Source organism: Manduca sexta, chromosome 22, assembly GCF_014839805.1.
Source record: "Manduca sexta isolate Smith_Timp_Sample1 chromosome 22, JHU_Msex_v1.0, whole genome shotgun sequence".
Taxonomy (NCBI): Eukaryota; Metazoa; Arthropoda; class Insecta; order Lepidoptera; family Sphingidae; genus Manduca; species Manduca sexta.
The window spans coordinates 8,085,593-8,103,781 of NC_051136.1; the positions used below are offsets into that span (position 1 = coordinate 8,085,593).

An 18,189-nucleotide genomic window follows, 5' to 3' on the forward strand; every position below is an offset into this window, starting at 1 on the left:
TTTTTTTAAATATTTCTCTCCGGAAGAACCATCCTCGTACTTCAAGGAATATTACAAAAAAAAGAATTAGCGAAATCGGTTCAGTTGCTTTCGAGATTTGGGCTTAGCAAGACATTCAGAGATTCATTTTTATATTATAGATTATAAGCGCTTTCTGTGTGCAAATTATTTTGTGGGGGTTTATTTAGCATATCCAATGGAATTTATTCACCCTTGGTGCTTTAGTTATTAGCTATTAAGTTGAATTGGTTTTACTTCAGTCCAGATGTTACACACAGGTATGCTCACTCGAGACAATTCTTGTACGCTCGGTCTTCATACCGAATGCTTGCTCGTGCACGGGGGAATATTTGCCGCGGGCCCAGGCATACACAATCCACTGTGTATACCTCGTGGTTGTAACGACGCATTAAGGTCTATGACTGCTCGCGGACATTTCCTAGCCTTCTCCTCTCCGCCCATCCTTAGAAAGTTCCTTTTTCTTGCCTCACACTTCTCCAGATATCTCCTTCCAACTTTGCTCCAGGGCCCTGCAATCGCTAAGTAGGGGTATTCTAGTATCCCGTTTGCAGATTTCCCCCGGTGTTGACTGCGGGGTCCGACAATACCCCACGTCCTAATGACATTGCTGTTTCCATGTTAGTGATACACAATTTTTTATACAAAAAGAGCTTCCCATATTATTATTTATCTGCTGTTTAGGTAGTAGAATAATATGCTTTAATTTTTAAATGATAGTATAATTTATTTCCCACATTGTATTATGGAAAAGTTGTAAACGTGGACCTTTCAAAAGTACATTGTTTCAGAGAAAATAACTAAATCCCAATCTCTTTAATTCAAGTCAACACTAAGATGTTACGTGTGGTAGTGAGACTAAACAATTCTACGCAATCCGGCTCGCAGGACCGTTAAAGATTACTGTATACTGATGTTCCTAGACGGACGATAAACCAGAAAAAATAAAGGCATTTACGGATCAGCTAAACCACTATAATGAAACAATTACAAAATCAGTCATAACTTTGTATTTATTATACACATAAACTAAGTAATACTACAACGATAGCGTTGAAGTTCGTATTGTTTACAAATAAGTATCACAGCTTGTTTTATATATACAGAAGAAACTTACGAAAAATATTGTTTCAATAGTTACTAAGAATACTTAAAATTAATTAAGAATAAGGATACCTACTTGTTACTTGTTTAACAGTAAGAGTAACGCTATTAATCACTCATCGACATTATGGTCTTCAATTTATTGGCCATATGCTGTTTAGTTTCTTCAGATGCAGTCGATAAGGACTGTAATATTTGCGTTTTATTAGATAATGTCTTATTCCAAAGCATTTTATTTTCGTTTTCTAATGTGACGCTTTGCTCCTCTAATCCGCTTAAATAAGTACTCTGAGAACAAAATAAGTAAAAAGTAGCAGTTGGAAAAATATTACCTAAAATATTTAATGAGGCACATACCTTGCTCGTTGAAGTAGTACACGTCGATGTAATTGTTTCAGTCTTTATGGAATTTTTAGGGTCCGGTTTTACATTGATTTTTAAGTTCAAGGAATTCTTCCTTATCAAATCTAGTTTATGTCGTATTCCTTGCTTAGTTAAAACCTTAAAAGTTTAATGATAACGTCAATAAATTAATATTACCGGTGTTTAATCCAAGTAAAAAAAAAGCTGGTCATTTGAAACAGCTAAGTTATCCCAGTGTAGTCTCCCGTATAAAGGAAAATCGTGGTAAATTTTCTTTACACTTATTTTGATACAACATCATTCCAATAAATATAAGTTTTTTTTTTATTTCATGATTTATTCCTATACTTTAGACAAAAGTTATAATATTAATTTTAGTTACACCAATAAAAGGAAGAGCAACAAGCTTGTGGACCTAGTTTTCCATATGAATAGGTATAACACGAAATTATAAAAAAATATTAGGTATACTTACAAAATCGGGTCCCAATTGTTCTGCACGTAACATGTCTTTATTTTTCAGTTTACTTTCACTGTCAATGATTTCCCATTCAAGGGTCAAATTCTTAGAGATGTAAATCTTTCTTGATAATACTCTAAAACAAACAGTTTACATTTGGGAAGGCTTTAGAAAACATAATTTAGCAGTATATATCCTTTTCGCGTTAATTCAATCAACTCAGAAGCCATTGGTACTCATATAACAACTATACGAGTCAAAAGTATGACTATAATGTAATATTTGACCTATCTATCATGTTATACGATAGATCTAACATAAAAACTAACGGCGCGGCGGAGAGATTCCAATTCGGGTGCCTGTTTGTACCCACTGTTGAGTATCCTGTCGCCGTGACGAATGCGAACTATCGGCGGACTAACCGCGCCGCACCGGGCCTGCCCACGGAATAATTACTCAAGAAGGCGCTTACACTCGTGAAAGCTCTCAAACCCGTTGCCTGACCAAGACAAGTGGATTCGAAACTTGCTTTCTAAATGCATCATTTGCGTAAAGACTAGGTAACTAGAACCCAACCATAAAGATTATCGGGAAGTGTGCTGTACGAACTTCACTACATAGTATAAAACAAAGTCGCTTTCTCTGTCCCTATGTGTGCTTAAATCTTTAAAACTACGCAACGGATTTTGATGCGGTTTTTTTTTAATAGATAGAGTGATTCAAGAGGAAGGTTTATTATGTATAATAATAACATCCATTAAATAGTCAGCATTGCACCCGTGCGAAGCCGGGGCGGGTCGCTAGTAATATTATAATATGCAAATTATTTAAGTAAATACTCACTGATTAATTTTTAAAATTGCTTCTTGTGTTTCATAAAAATCCGTAGGTTGAAAACCAGGGAATTCAAAGCTTAACAAATTTTGATTATTCTTTTGTCCTTTAATCCAACCAAAATTATCTATATTTGTGCATTGTATCCAAACTTCTTTACACATTTTTTTATTCAATTGGTTCTCATTTTCGTCATCAGAGTTATCTGAAATCTCTAATACTTCAGGCACTGGAGACTTACAAACCACAGAATGACTTAAGAAATTTTCAATGTCCATATCAATAAAATCATTATTTTCCGATTTGTCAGTCACTGAAGTAACCAACTGTGCTTGATCGAATGTTTTATTTAATATTTTTTGGTTAATTTCTTCAGGTTTCAAAATAAACATTCCTTTCTCTGGTTTTTTTGATTCTATTTCAATTTTTCTTCGAGAATATACGGCAGTTATTTTGACTTGAGACATCATTTCAGCCCCAGATTTTTTGTTACTTAGTAATTCAATACTAGTTTGACCAGAAGACATGTCACTTGATTTCTCCTCAACGTTATCCCCCTCGTTATTATCTGAATTTGACGAATTTATTATATCACTTTTATGTCCATCCTTTGACGACAGAAAAGAGGGAGGGACGGTTGGTTCTTGTTTCTTAGAAGTTTTATAAAATATTTTTTTCAAAGCACCATTTGAAGCAATATGATAGAAATCTTGGGTTTTACGAATTTTTATAGGTTTCAGGCATTTTGTTGGTGTTTTTGTGACATCGGAATCTTCGCTACTAGTCTCATTTTGGTGTAAATTTGTTTGAATCAATGAACAGTCGGGATATTCTATATATGTACTACCTTCCGTATTTGATTCGTTTGTATCTAAATTGACCACAGCACTACTTTCCATGTGAGAAAATGGCATATACGAAAGTGGATTATCAATAACTTTCCCGTTATCAACTTTGTCTGTTGTAATCCATACGCCACGTGTTTTTTTGTCTTTTTTGAAATACAATGAATTCATGACAGTTTCAATGCCTAAAGGTTCATGCATTTCATAAGGTCCGACAAAAACACAGTATTCCTTAGAGTCAGGTATAGCATATATACCAAATTGGGGATCATTTCCTTTCCCAGCGCATTTCTGAGAAGATAATCTCACTGTTTTACCAGTTCCTCGGGCAACATTTATTGCTTTTATTATGCTGCTGTATGTAACAAAAAAACCTCTTGTATGAAATTGTATTTCGTTAAAATCGTTTTCTACAGTCATAACAAACCATTTAGATGACTCAGAATTTGACTCGCGTTTTAAGTTTACGGTGCTTTGAGAATTTATTAATGATTCATTTTGTTTATTTATGTCATCTACTTCCATCAACATTGTTTTGTCAGGAAAGAAGTCATTTGAAGTAAAAACGTTCTCATTAACCATGCTGGTTTCACATTTGTCGTTCAGTTTTGAAACTGAACCTATTATTTCCCAACATTCATTCCATCCACATAATATACAAAAATCTTCTTGTGAATCACACGCATTAGTTAGAAGATTCTTGACGGTAACTGGAAATTTATGTAGATCAGCCAATTCAATATTATTAATATTAATACAATTTTCAAAAAAACTGCTTTTTCCGTCCACTGCAATAAATATTCTAAATGGGGCCTGTTTATTCACCATAAAAAAGTTTTTTCTTTGTTTATACCTTTTTAGAATGAATTCCCATGTGTATAAGGCAAGTTTTCCAGATATCGGTGGTTCTAAACTTGTTTTTACAATACCTTGATCCATACGTTGTTTATATAGCTTATAGCTAGACTCAAGCCATGCCACCAGTTTTGATTTATCTATACGCTCACCTTGGGGAGCTACTTGGCTGCGTAGTGTCGTTTTATCACATGTGCTATTTTCTACGTCAAGCAATGTGGCTGAGTCAGCAATAACATGTTTCTGCAAGTTAGCTTTATTCTCTATCGCATACTTATTTAGTATAAACATCAATCTCTTCTTTAATTTTGCATCATTTTTCTCCATTTTCTTTATTTTGAAGTTAGTATTTTTATAATACCCATTACTATACTTTCTTCCTCTATATGCTTTTACTCTAGCGCACGAATATCGTCCTTCAATCGAAGAGATAAGCGTTGTTGAATTAGTTTTATCAACATTGGCATTCGTTTCGGTAGCTACAGCTTCATCTTTTAAAGTGTTAATGTTAACATCATCGTTTATTCCTAGATTCTTTGTATTTATAGGTGTGTCCTCTACAATGCTTATATTTTGAGGATTGTCTTCATTAAGCTCGAAAATACAAGTTTCTGTAAATTTACCCCTACAAAAACATTTATACAGGTTGTGGACCATGCACCACGGTTCAATATTTTGACAATTAAGGTTTAAGCCTACAACTGACAATACCATCTCCGATTTCTTATTCGCTTTTAAATTTAAATTTGTGTAAAAATCTGCATATTTTTTAGAAGCTTTCCAGTTTCTTTTTTGTGATTTTAATAATATACTCTTTTCTCCAGAAACGATTACAGTCTGTCGAAATTTCTGTTCTTCCTTTGCCAAATTTAAATTAATTTCAGAATCTAAATTCAATAAGCCAGGTAAAAAATCTGAACATTCAGTTTTTAAAATATCTGCATCCATATAACCAGAAAAGTCGCAGATGCATTGAAACATGCATCCTGCAAGTCCACAATGCGTTTTTATATTATATGAACATTCTAATGATGCACACACACATCCCAAAGTACAAAATGACTTATTACAAACTTTGAGCTCATTCATTCCATTGTCTTCTGGCAATCTTATAACAGTTACGTCAAGTCTCCCAAGTTCAGAACATCTTTTTTTGGGTTTTTCTTTAGCGCTATACACATTAATAGGTCCATCACAAACAGTTTCTCTAGGCTCATCTTGTCCTGTATATATATTATCTTGCTCCAGACTGATTTCGACGGAATCTAACATTTCTTCTAACATATGTTTAATATCTAATGTAATAACTGAATCATTAGAGACATAACTAGGTACAAAATGATTTTCATTTTGATCTTTTAGTGTACCTTGTCTATCTTGATTATCCCGGCGCATTAACATTCTACGCTGATTACATTTATAGTTTAAATCGAAGGTAATGGTAGTATCCGGATTATGTTGTACAGCACTTGATTTCTTAATAGACCCTAACATCGTTACTGCAAATTCCGCCCATGTTCTACAAATTTTACCGTTTTCTTCTCGTAAACTATTTACAAATTTAGCAATTCCTGGTTCTAAGGTCATACCATAAAAAGGTTGTATGTCTAAGCCAGGCTTGGGTAAACTTACTAGTTCTGTAATACCAACGTGATATTTTTGATAGGAGTCATCGAGATACTTTTTCCGTCTTAACGGTCCCGGCTTAAATCTAACGGCTAACGAATTTTGTAACAACCCCTTTTTCTTATTAAGTATTTTCTTCTTTGCCGAATTTTTTTTTAACATGGGGTTTCCCAGATCGTAATTGCAAATGAATTTATTCCTTCCACCTTTACTTCCACTTATTTGAATACATTTTCCATTCCATAACACAAACTGTTTAGAATGTTGATGGTTCTCTGGATTTATATTCATTAACATCTGCCAAGATGATCTCAGTATGGGTTGATCAGAATTAAAAATTTTTTTGGCCATCAAATGAGTAGTTTCGCCTTTTGACGACCCATCCATAATTTTTTTTAATAAGTTAGCCTTTTGATTTTCTAAGGCTTTTGGTAGATAGCTGTAAACATCTTGTTCCATTTCTCTTCTTATACTCCTTACAGTTCTTACTTTAAATCTGGGTTTTTTCTTTGGTATATAATATTTATCAGTATTTGGAGTAAAATTGCACGCAGCATTTTGTGTTTCACTAACTGCTACTGGAGTAGCAGGCACTATTTTCAAAAGATCATATAGATTGTTAGACGGTACATAATTGCTCTTCGGTTTATCTGATGAAAATACTTTGTGGAATTGGTCCATTTTTTCATGTATATCTGAAGAGAAACAAAAATTATGTATGGAAATAAAAATTGTTTATTTCGTTAACAAGTATTGGTTACATGTCACTTAAAGGTATGTAGTCTCCTTTTAAGCAATATATGCCTGCTTGTTTTAGGAGACTTCGCTCTTCCGTACAGGTTTCCTCAAACTATCATAATATTTAGTAAGTAATGCTATAACAATTTTTCATTGAATGAGTTATAAATTATAAAAAAAAAGGAAACAAAATCACAATTTTTAAAATCTTTAAGCTAAGCGCACATATACTACATATGAATTTTTGTAATAAAGTGTGTGTTTGGTATGTGTGTGTGTGTATGAATGTGTGTATGGATGTATGTGCTATGTTATGGTGTGTGCAATAGATTCTATTTCGTGGTAACTTTTAGTCTTAAACCAATTAATCAGAGCCAATTTGCAAAGGTAATAATTTAGAATGTTAAGTTATAGATGATATTATGTAATTCCTTGTTGATTAAATAATATATACCTACGAGAAAACTGCTTTGCATACTGTGTCTCAGCAAAAGCAGATATGGCCTGGACTAGGGGGTCAACAATATATTCCCTTCTTCTTTTTTACCTTGCTCTTTGATATGGGAGAGTTTTGTGTGTCTAGAACAAGTTGTATCAGATATAACTTTCTTACAGTCAGAGGATCATGTGAATTGAACTGAGAACTAAAGTAAAGCCTTTCCGTGGGAACTCTAAATGGTTTGAAAAACATAAGTTTTAGTAAGGACCTTTGTGCCCACTCTAATTCGAGGTTTTTTTTTGCACCCCCACCCCATATTGGTAAACAGTACGATATGACAGAAATCGCTAGAAAAATATATTGTTGCAAAAGACTTTTTGTAGGAACATATCGTAGTGTTTTAAAAATCTATAAATTATTTTTCTAAATCTATTTATAACATGTTGAGTACACTGATACATAATTATACCTAAATATTTGGTGTGTTTTACCTTTTCGATTATAGTGCAGTTGCAACGGTTGTTTGGAAGTAACAAAGAGCACCTATGTATTTTAATTTGAAATTCGGATTGTGGCTGAGTGTGCTCATACTTTGTAAAACAGATGTAATTTGTTTTGGCAGCGTTTAGTGTTAGTAAGTTAGAGTTCAGCCGCCAGAAGGCTATTTTCCTCAACGCATACTCAGCCGAACACTGAACTTCTTGCCAGGTCTTGCCAGATAGAACAATAACCGTGTCGTCTGCATAAGAGAAAATACGACTCCCATTTAATTTCAGATTACAAAGCTTGTTTATATATATTAGGAACAATGTTCGCCCAAGAATACTTCCTTGTCGTACTCCATACGTTAGTTTCTGCCGAGTTGATGAACTCTCCTATTTAAATTTTTGTTTACGTTTACTTAAATAATCACTAAATAATTCAAATGGTACTCCTAGTATACCTATTTCCTCTAGTCTTTGGTTAAGAATGGATACAGAGACGGTGTCAAAATCTATATGGATATAATATGGGTTTTCTGAAAGAATTCATTTGTCTTTTTGGATTTTATTGAATTTTTCGCATTAATACTATTATTGATTAAATATAATTTATACACAGCGTCTCGCCATTGCCACGTGGACGCTCCACTATTGTGGTTAAAGCCCCAAGTAACAGATAAAAATGACGTTATATATCGATCACTGCACCTTTGTGTAATACCGAATGACTTTAGAGTTAAAGTTTCTTTCAAACAACGGGACGCTGGCGCGGCGTGACGGTACTTTGTGTCATATTCTTTATTAATAACTAGTTGACCCGTCAGACGTTGTCCCGTCTTAACTATGAATTTGCAGCGCGCATTCTGTCAATCGCTGACAGTTATGTAAAGTTAATAGTGTCGTTAAGTTTTCTTAAATTTTCTAATTTTCCGTGCAATTTTTCGCGTTTTTCTTTCATAAAAGCCTTCTCCTAACAATAACAAACACAAGAAAAAAAAATGTGAAATCGGTCCACCCGTTCACGCGTGATGCGATGACCAAGGGAAATAGAGATTCATTTTTATATATATAAGATAATTATAATTAGTACATTACAACTGTCCACCATCCCGTCACAGTCCTGCTCTGTCCTGTTTGACAAAAGCATTATATTTTAATATCCGGTATGTTTGTTTATGCCATATATTTGACTTTTGAGAAGCTGTGGGTCTAGAAAAGCTTACATAAATCACAACCGCAATGGTGTTATGGTATAAAGTCTACCACTAAAATTTATGAAAGTATTGTAGTATCATTATAAATTATAATTTCGTGAAAACATAATTTTTATTATATTATGAAATTCTACTATTTTTTCGTCGACATCGCAATAGCACTAGACACTGGTAAAGTACTCAGTATAATTGTCTATTTTTGTTGAGGATGAAAGACTGAGTAGAGCTATTATTCTCTTAGAAAAAGATAGAGGGTGTTGCTCAAGCATGCTTTACAGACGGCAAATACTTAACGACCTTGCTAATAAACGTTGTATACGCCTGTAATACTTATACAGCGTCTTGTTTTGATATGTTGAGTGATATTTAACGTCATAGGAAGCGAGACAAAATATTGTATAACTATGACAAACGTATTAAGCCTTTGTTAGTAAAGCAGTAAGTATTTCATCATTATTTAGTTAATGTTTTAGCATGCCATGTAATTTGCTATTGGTAGGCTTCTCCTTTGCGAGGAGCCGCACCACCGCAAAATCTATTTCTATCGACGAGAAGCAGTGTTCTGATTTTAAGTTCTATATGGTATTACAGTAGAAGTAAAGAATAGTTTATGAGCGGTTGTATCGCTTATCGTCAGCCACATGCCGCATATTCTCCTGTAAATATATACAAATAACATATATTGATTTCATGATTCTTTTCTAGCCGAATTTAGGCCACGGCGGCCAATCTCAATGGAGATCTGCCTGATCTCTCACGCAGGATATATTATATTGCACAAGTGTGTGCGCAATACACAGGTGCACTCTCTGTTCCTTCACTCTCACAGTCCGGTGAGACGGCAATCCAATATGACCGGAGAGAGATCAGATGCAGGACAAACGGCTTTACGTGCTTTGATATATAATATTCTATATTAGCTTTTGGCCACGGCTCCGCCCGCGTGATAAAGTTTTTCCGGGCTAAAGTTTTCTGTTCTAGAAGTATTTTCCCGGGATAGAAAGTTGTCAATGTTCTTCTCGGGTTCTCAAACTATCTCCATACCAAATTTTATCGATATCCGCTGGAAAGTTTTTGAATTTATCGCGTTCAGTCAGGCAGACAGATGTGGCTGAGGTCATTGTTTTTATATTTCCTTAATTTTTTTAAGAGGAACAACTCCGTCTTACGTAATTTTTGCATAATTTTAACCGTTTACGCCGCGCACGCAACGGAAGCTCCCAAAAGTAATATATTTTTCCCGTTTTTGCAATATTTTTCATTATTGCTTGCGTATGTAACTATGCGTTAAATAAAGAATCTCGCCTTTCCTTGTATCGTTTAAAATTAAATTGTCGCCAAACCCACACTTGGCGAATGCGCCCGCGAGAAAGGCTAATTAAATATATAAAGACACTAGCTTTTGCCCGCGGCTCCGCCCGCGTTATAAAGTTTTTCAGGCTAAAGTTTTCCGTTATAAAAGTAGTAGTTTCCCGGGAGCCTATGTTCTTCCCAGGGTCTGAAACTGTCTCCATACCAAATTTCATCTTAATACGTTGGGTAGTTTTTGAGTTTAACACGTTCAGACAGACAGATGCAGCGGGGGACTTTGTTTTATAATATATTTTTTAGAACTTTTAAAGTGGAACAATCCCGTCATACATCATTGTTGCATAACTTTAACCGTTTACGCAGCGCAGGCAACGGAAGCTCTCAAAACTTATAATTTTCCCCGTTTTTGCAACATGTTTCATTACTGCTCCGCTCCTATTGGTCATAGCGTGATGATATATAGCCTATAGCACTCCAGGAACAAAGGGCTATCCAACACAAAAAGATTTTTTCAGTTCAAACCGGTAGTTCCTGAGATTAGCCATTACTGCTCCGCTCCTATTGGTCATAGCGTGATGATATATAGCTTATAGCGGTCCACAAATAAAGGGCTATCCAACACAAAACGAATTTTTCAGTTGAAACCGGTAGTTCCTGAGATTAGCCATTACTGCTCCGCTCCTATTGGTCATAGCGTGATGATATATGACTTTGAGCACTCCGCAAACAAAGGACTATTCAACCCAAAAATATTTTTTCAGTTTGAATCGGTAGTTCCTGAGATTAGCCATTACTGCTCCGCTCCTATTGAATATAGCGTGATGATATATAGCCTATAGCACTCCACGAACAAAGAGCTATCCAACGCAAAAAGAATTTTTCAGTTTTGACCGGTAGTTCCTGAGATTAGCCATTACTGCTCCGCTCCTATTGGGTATAGCGTGATGATATATTGCCTATAGCACTCCACGAACAAAAGGCTATCCAACGCAAAAAGATTTTTTCAGTTTGGACCGGTATTTCCTGAGATTAGCCATTACTGCTCCGCTCCTATTGGGTATAGCGTGATGATATATAGCCTATAGCACTCCACGAACAAAGGGCTATCCAACGCAAAAAGATTTTTTCGGTTTAGACCGATAGTTCCTGAGATTAGCGCGTTCAAACAAACAAACAAACAAACAAACTCTTCAGCTTTATATAATAGTATAGAAGTATAGATTAGCCTTCCCTCCATAAATGAGAATAAAACACCACATTTTTTTAAAATTTGAACTGGTAGTTCCAGAGATTCGCGCGTTCAAACAAACAAAAAGCTCCTTAGCATTATATAAAATAGCATAGAAATATAAATTACCCTGTACATTTAATACGAATACAAAAAATTCAGCCTAACATTGAAATATAATAACACATAAGACCGTGACCAATAAGCCTTTCTTTAATCATTAACGCTATTAGAAAACGGAAAAATGGGAATGACGAATTTGGAAATGGCGATCGAAGGGGTGGTACTAGGATGTGTCATTCTTAGACATAATGTTAGCGTTAACGATTTAAAAAAGGCAACTTAGTTACAGCCCTGCGATATTTGCACGAAACAGATGCTTAACTTGTATTTGATCCTTTTACTTAGTGTCGTAAAAAACACACGACTCAGAAAAAAATATAGGTATAGGGTAATAATAAACAGTATGTCAAATATCCGCCACGTGCGATTTGAGTTCGCTTGAAGAGGGTTCGATTTAAAATGCATTATGCCGTATATTCCTATTTTCCTTAAGAAACAGATTCTCCAAAAAGTTTTCTTATAGCGTTTTAAATTTTGCTATCATTAGCGCGACCTTAACTCGCACTAGACAGATTGTTATGATGTAGGTATAAGACCTACGGTGTTTTATTAGACTTGTGCTCACAGGGCCACAGCCCACAACGGCGTATATTATAATATTTTTCTCGTAGCTTTTCCGGGATAAAAATCCCGCTATTCATTTATCCGGGATAGAAAATAGCCTATGTGAAGGATATCCAGGGACTCAAACTGTCTCTACTTATACCACATTTAATCGAAATCCGTCGGGTAGTTTACAACCATATATGAGAGTAACTATTTTGATCCCTGGTTATTACTACGAATCGCCCGAATTGGACAGCCGTATTAGAAAATAGTGCTCGATTGATAATATCTTGTGGTTTACTATAAGATGTGTTTTGCAAATTGGCTGTGACATACACCATGCACACATGGCATCATTTTTAGTCTATTGAAAAGGGTAACACAATGTGTAAATGACGGGTGCAATCATTTGCTTCAAAACTTGTAATTGTATCTGGTTATATGACTCATTCGTTGAAAAGTATTTAATGTATCTGTGATCTATCTTACCAGAGTCACTTTTGAGTTCTCGTGTATTGGTACTTCCTACATCTGGACTTTTTATCTCTGCGATGGTTTGTGCGCCACTTGTAGTTGTCTCCGACTGCTTTTTCTGCTCTTCAGTTAAATCTAATAATTTTTTAGTGACTAGTATATCTCGTGATTTAGATGACAATTTGTGATTCATCTGGCACTTAAATTTAGTAGGTATGCATCCGGGCACCATTTTAATTTCTTTAGTAGATCCCATTTTGTACTGTAAATAGTTTGATATATCGGTTTCGAGCTGAAACGGAAAAGATTAATTAAACATACCACAAGATTTTAACATAACCTTTATATTCTGCTATTTGACGAATTTTGCGTAAGTACATAACCTCAAATACAAGCATGGCGTAAATTAATATGGGTAAAACTAGTTACTCCGTTTCATTGCATATATACAAGTACGTTAAATAAGAAAAGGACTTACGTCAAAGTGGTCTTCACAAAAGTATATTTCCGCATCACCAATAACTTTTTTAGGATTTCGTTTTGCAAGTCTCAGCCATAGATTTCGTCTTTTAACATTTAAAGGCACGTGAATAAACATCTTTTGTGGTGTGCGTGACGAAGTACTCTGACATAGGGGTACAGCACAACATTTATTTGTCCTGCTGTGATCCATTGTGTTTTGTAGGTAGTAGTTATTTTTACGGAAAGTAAGTAGGTAGATTATTTATTTTCCTGTTAATAAGAAAGTGACGTAAACAAATGGGTACAATTAGTACGCACAGTAGGGTATAAATCGAATATGATACTGGGCTCTACAAAAATGCAGTTCCGTCCTCGCCGCGTTCCACGTCCCCCGCCCCCCCCCCCCATTCCTTCTAATAGTACCGGCCCGCGTGCCGACTAATACAGTAATGGATAGATTTTCCATATTTATTATAATTCTCTTTGGGATAGATTGTCTAACACACTCATCCCTGACGGTTGATGTCTCATCCTCTACCGGTGGCCGTCCTGAGCCGAGGTTCGTATTCTATTAGTGCGTTGCCCTCAGCATTATCACTTAATTTCTAAAGGTTGCGAGCGCTTAAAGCGCTCACCCGAAAGTCCGGTGTGTTTGTATAAGCCGACCCTTGTCAGGCTAACAAACCAAAGTCATGTTACATAAAAAAATGATTCTAAAAATATTTTACACGTTTAAATACAAATCGAGCAATCAATTTTAAGGCTTCTTAGGGTAAAGAAAACATTCAAAGCAGCACCACATTAACACACCTTTGGAGGTGCATCTTATTAACCAAAATGATGATCCACTAAATCGCGCAAAAGGCGTGGTCATAGTAATATTTTATAGTCCGGGACTGATTATTTATTCTTTCATTAAAAAAAATTAAATGGAGCCTAATATAAAAAGAATTAACAAAATCCGCCCCTAAAGTAAGTATAATCCAAACATTTCGAATCAGATAAAAAAAATAATAAGTACTTAACTATCAACAGGCTAGAGATGCACTATGTAAAAGCATAACGGCACCGATCAACAAGGTGTAGACAATAGAACTTAATGAAAAAGATAGCGAGATAATATCAGATAATTCTACTACTTACTTACCTACTCTGTCTAATACATTATTTGACATTAAATGATTTTAAAGACATTTGCATAAAATTTAAATTGTGCCAACTGTGTATTGTACCTAACATTTCATAATATATAGAAAACCAAACATAGACATTTTCCATATTGCAATCCAAATTCCCACTAACGTACAAAGCGAATCTCTTTATAACATTCTGACAGAATGAGGTATAAATACACACTATCCTTAGATAACCTCAAATAATTCTACAAGGCTTTAAACTTACATGACAATTGACGTAGGACACTATGCTCAGTTCAACAACAAATAAAAACTATCCAGAATTTTATAGAAATTATGACATATGTAAAAAAATGTGCTGATACGTAAGTACGTACGTAAGTTCTTAAAATTTGATGATCTATTAATATTTTTTTATTTATTATTATTTATGGTCTAACTTATTGAAGTGTTTGTTGTAAAGCGTAAAAAAATATGATGGCGCCACGATAGCAAGTGGGTTCATTTTAAAGATAGCGCCAAATCAATAAAACTTTGTACTGAGAAAATAAGTATGTACATATTGGAATATTAATATTTACACACGAGAGCAGGGATATCATTATGGACTGTTGTAGGCAACATCTGGTTTAAGTATATCAATTGTGACAAGATGGCGGTCGTTAATTCTGACTGGCTAAGTTTATTATTTATTCCTTGTAAACCTATACCTACAACTATTTCATGAATTGAAACCTTTTCTCTCGTATTAACATTTTTATAATTCATAAAATATATATATATATATAGGTACTTATTATTTTATTGCCCCCCTTCCCTCTGAGGCAATTCTAGTACGCTCAGTCTTCACACCGATTGCATGCCCATGCACAAAGGTACATATATTTATTGAGGCCTTAGTCAGACAGTTAAGCGTGTATTCCTCGTGGTGGTAACTTCACATTGAAACCTATAAGGGTTCACTAACATTTCCCCTCCGCTCATCTTACTAAGTTCCCATCCTTCCCCTATCTTCACCGGGCCCCTGTAATCGCCGAGCCGGGGGATTCCAGTATTTCATTCGCAGGTTTCCCCCGGTATTGACAGCAGGGACGCCTACACCCAAAAAATACTTTATTGCATTACGATAAGTGTATTACCTGCCGATTATATTTGTAAATATTTTTGTAAATACCCTTACCAATTTAAATTTTTTGTAAGTCATTAGGTTTACGCAAGTTATAATATTTAATTCCGTAGCACATGTACATATTTACATAATAACGAAAATGTAAACAATTTAAAAACTTCACTAATCAATCAGGGAACATGGCTTCAAACTATGATTCTATTTTCTAACGCCCAACCAAAAACGTAAATTCTATGAACTTCACAATTACGACCACGCCTAAAACAGTATTAAACTCGACATTCTTAAATTCTAGCCATCTGTATATTAACATAACATTATTTGTAGGTACCTTGCAAAAAATAAACAAAATGACAAAAAACTAAACACATAACTTACCATAGACATAAACAAAAAAATCATTGGAAATGACCGCTATGACTCCCACAAAATGGCCGACAGTGCTGAATTAAACGTTCAATGTACCTTTGAAGCCACATAAATCTTTGTAAGCGTAAAACTGTCTATCATTAAGAATTGTCTTTATACACCGTTTATAACTATTCTATTCTATTAAATAACTATTTTACATTAGTAATTTCGTCTTATATCCCGATTATTATGTCGAACCGTGCCGATCACAGTTTTTAACCACATTGCGGAACACAGATAAAATAATATCTCCAAACTGGTCGTTCGGAAATTTTGTGCCTACCTTTTAAAAGTTATGGCCCATAGTATACGCTTATCCTATCTCATATTTTGAAACAATGCATTGTAAAAGAATATAATGTACTTTAATACTTATTAAAATCTAATAATAACCCACGCAGTAACTAAGCACACAATAATACAAAACATTGGCTTGTGCAGAATGCATGAAGAATGAGATGGAATGATTTATATTCTTTATCATTCTCCTGTCACTTACACCATGCAGATAAAAATCTTGTTAGTTACGTTTTACGCAGTAATGGTATGGTAAAGGTGCTATAAAACATAATTAAAATTAAATTTATGTATTATTTTATAACTTACTTGAAGAAAAGTTGTTTTCTAATCATCGCATTTATTTTAACCCCCGACGGAAAAAGAGGGGTGTTATAAGATTAAGTTGTTCATATCTGCGTAGCTCCCAAACAAATTGATTGATTTTGGTTAGGGTTGTTTGTTTGAAAGCTGATGTTCTAGGTTTGGGTCAAAATATTACAAGGCACTTATAATACCTATTTAAAGGATAAAGCAACAAATTTTATTGTTTACTTTTTCGACTTTAAGAGATGATTATTTACTCCGTGTTCCGATTTTTCATTCAATTTCGTATAGCTTCAGAATAGTCCCATTTAAATTTCACGTGTATAGAATTTTGGACAAAAGCAGAAGATAACTCCTTTGAATAAATTAGGATGTGAATGATTATTTTTGTATTGGGTTCAAGTAGAGGTGTTTTAAGCCCACAAAAATGAACAAAATATAAACTTTAATTAATTTCTACTTAAGTAAGTACTTATATCTTTTGGGTTTTTGGGGTTGACTTACCAACCAAAGCTTACCCATACATATTAGGTGTGCCTTACAACTCTCTTTATATAGACTCCAAAGGGTTTATCTATTTGTCGTAAAAAAAATATTGTTTGTTCAGCGATTATTTATCCCATGCTCCGATTTGAATAATTATTTTTGAGTTCAATTTTATATAATCTCGCTGAATATTATTATACTTACATATATGGTATCTATTCGTTCCCGTGCATTCGCCTATGTAAACCCCCTGTCAGGTTAGGTTTGAACTGTAAGAATTCAACGAGCTAGTGAACACAAATGGTCTGTGCATTGTATAAAACGTCAAATGATGTGTAAGTGATTTAGAAAGAGCGCATTTAGAAAATCCTTTTATGCGGTGCTATTCATAACACAAGACAGTAAGTAGGAGATCCAAATTGACCAATAACCATGCAATATGATGCTGTGTACAATATTTTAAACCACAAGTACAAAAAAGACCATGATATCCCAATTCGCAGGATAGTCGTAACAGTAACCCACCCCAAGATTTTTTATTGATAAAAATAATAAATGTATGGGCCGAAATGAAAGGCTAGTATTGCAGCAAGGAACCTAGGCAGACAATTTTTAAATTTGATAAATTCATTTTTAAGGTGTTCTCTAGTCTGTCCTTTATAAGTATAATATAGACATACAACAGGACAGATAAGCAGAGAGGAACATAGCATAGTTTCGTTGTAATCCTATTGGTTTTATTTTTACCTAACCACCTGGTATTCCTTTATATCCCATTTTACAGTATGTAACTTATACGTTAAACGTTGGTTTATCAGTTGTAACAGTCTTCCCCATCAGTAAATTAATTTAAAATATTTGGGTATCTCAATTAAATTAAATACAGTTGATTCGTTGCGTATTGCCTAGGGGTCGCAAACCGGTATCCCGGATTTCGAAAATACCGGAATACCGGTCCAAATTAAGAACTTCAAAATACCGATACTGATTTTACAAAAACCGGGATTTTCGGTATTTTATAAAAATAAAATTCAGTACAAAATGTGTGTATAATTATTAATTTCTCGAGTTTTAAATCGCAAAAATTTAAGCTGCTTGCAATTTCATTCATCCGTATAGGCGTATATTCTATAAAGAGCGAGCAAAATACATGGCTTATGGCTATATTGCTACTTTTGTTTTGTTCTAAGCATAGCGGTGTTAACTGTTAATTGATATTTTTATTAGAACTTATTAGAAATATTTTTTGTTCTTTAAAGTCTATCCTCATTATTCAAAGACGTTATTTATCTAAGGCCGGAG

The 18,189-nt window shown here is 34.4% G+C and overlaps 1 protein-coding gene across 5 annotated transcripts; it reads right to left on the reverse strand.

The window, feature by feature from the left end:
* Positions 1-971: 971 nt before the first annotated feature.
* On the reverse strand, positions 972-16,223 carry LOC115448884. Of its 5 annotated transcripts, none has more exons than XM_037441213.1 (7): positions 16,082-16,223; positions 13,139-13,392; positions 12,676-12,952; positions 2,789-6,800; positions 1,961-2,081; positions 1,480-1,623; positions 972-1,410 (listed from the first exon to the last, which is right to left on the reverse strand). In XM_037441213.1, exons 2-7 carry the CDS (start codon positions 13,331-13,333, stop codon positions 1,231-1,233), a joined length of 4,929 nt encoding a protein of 1,642 aa, XP_037297110.1. In that variant the 5' UTR covers positions 13,334-13,392; positions 16,082-16,223; the 3' UTR covers positions 972-1,230. The 5 variants fall into 5 exon arrangements, with proteins under 5 accessions (XP_037297110.1, XP_037297108.1, XP_037297111.1 ...); XM_037441211.1 differs by lacking the exon at positions 16,082-16,223 and adding an exon at positions 15,766-16,039; XM_037441214.1 differs by lacking the exon at positions 16,082-16,223 and adding an exon at positions 14,524-15,183.
* Between the last annotated feature and the right edge of the window lie 1,966 nt (positions 16,224-18,189).

Coding starts and splice junctions, on each gene's coding strand:
- LOC115448884 (XM_037441213.1), bottom strand. CDS start 13,333: ATGGATCACAGCAGGACAAATAAATGTTGTGCTGTACCCCTATGTCAG. Junction 6,801..12,675: donor AGAACTCAAAAGTGACTCTG/GTAAGATAGATC, acceptor GTTTCTCTTCAG/ATATACATGAAAAAATGGAC. Junction 1,411..1,479: donor GTACTACTTCAACGAGCAAG/GTATGTGCCTCA, acceptor TTTTGTTCTCAG/AGTACTTATTTAAGCGGATT.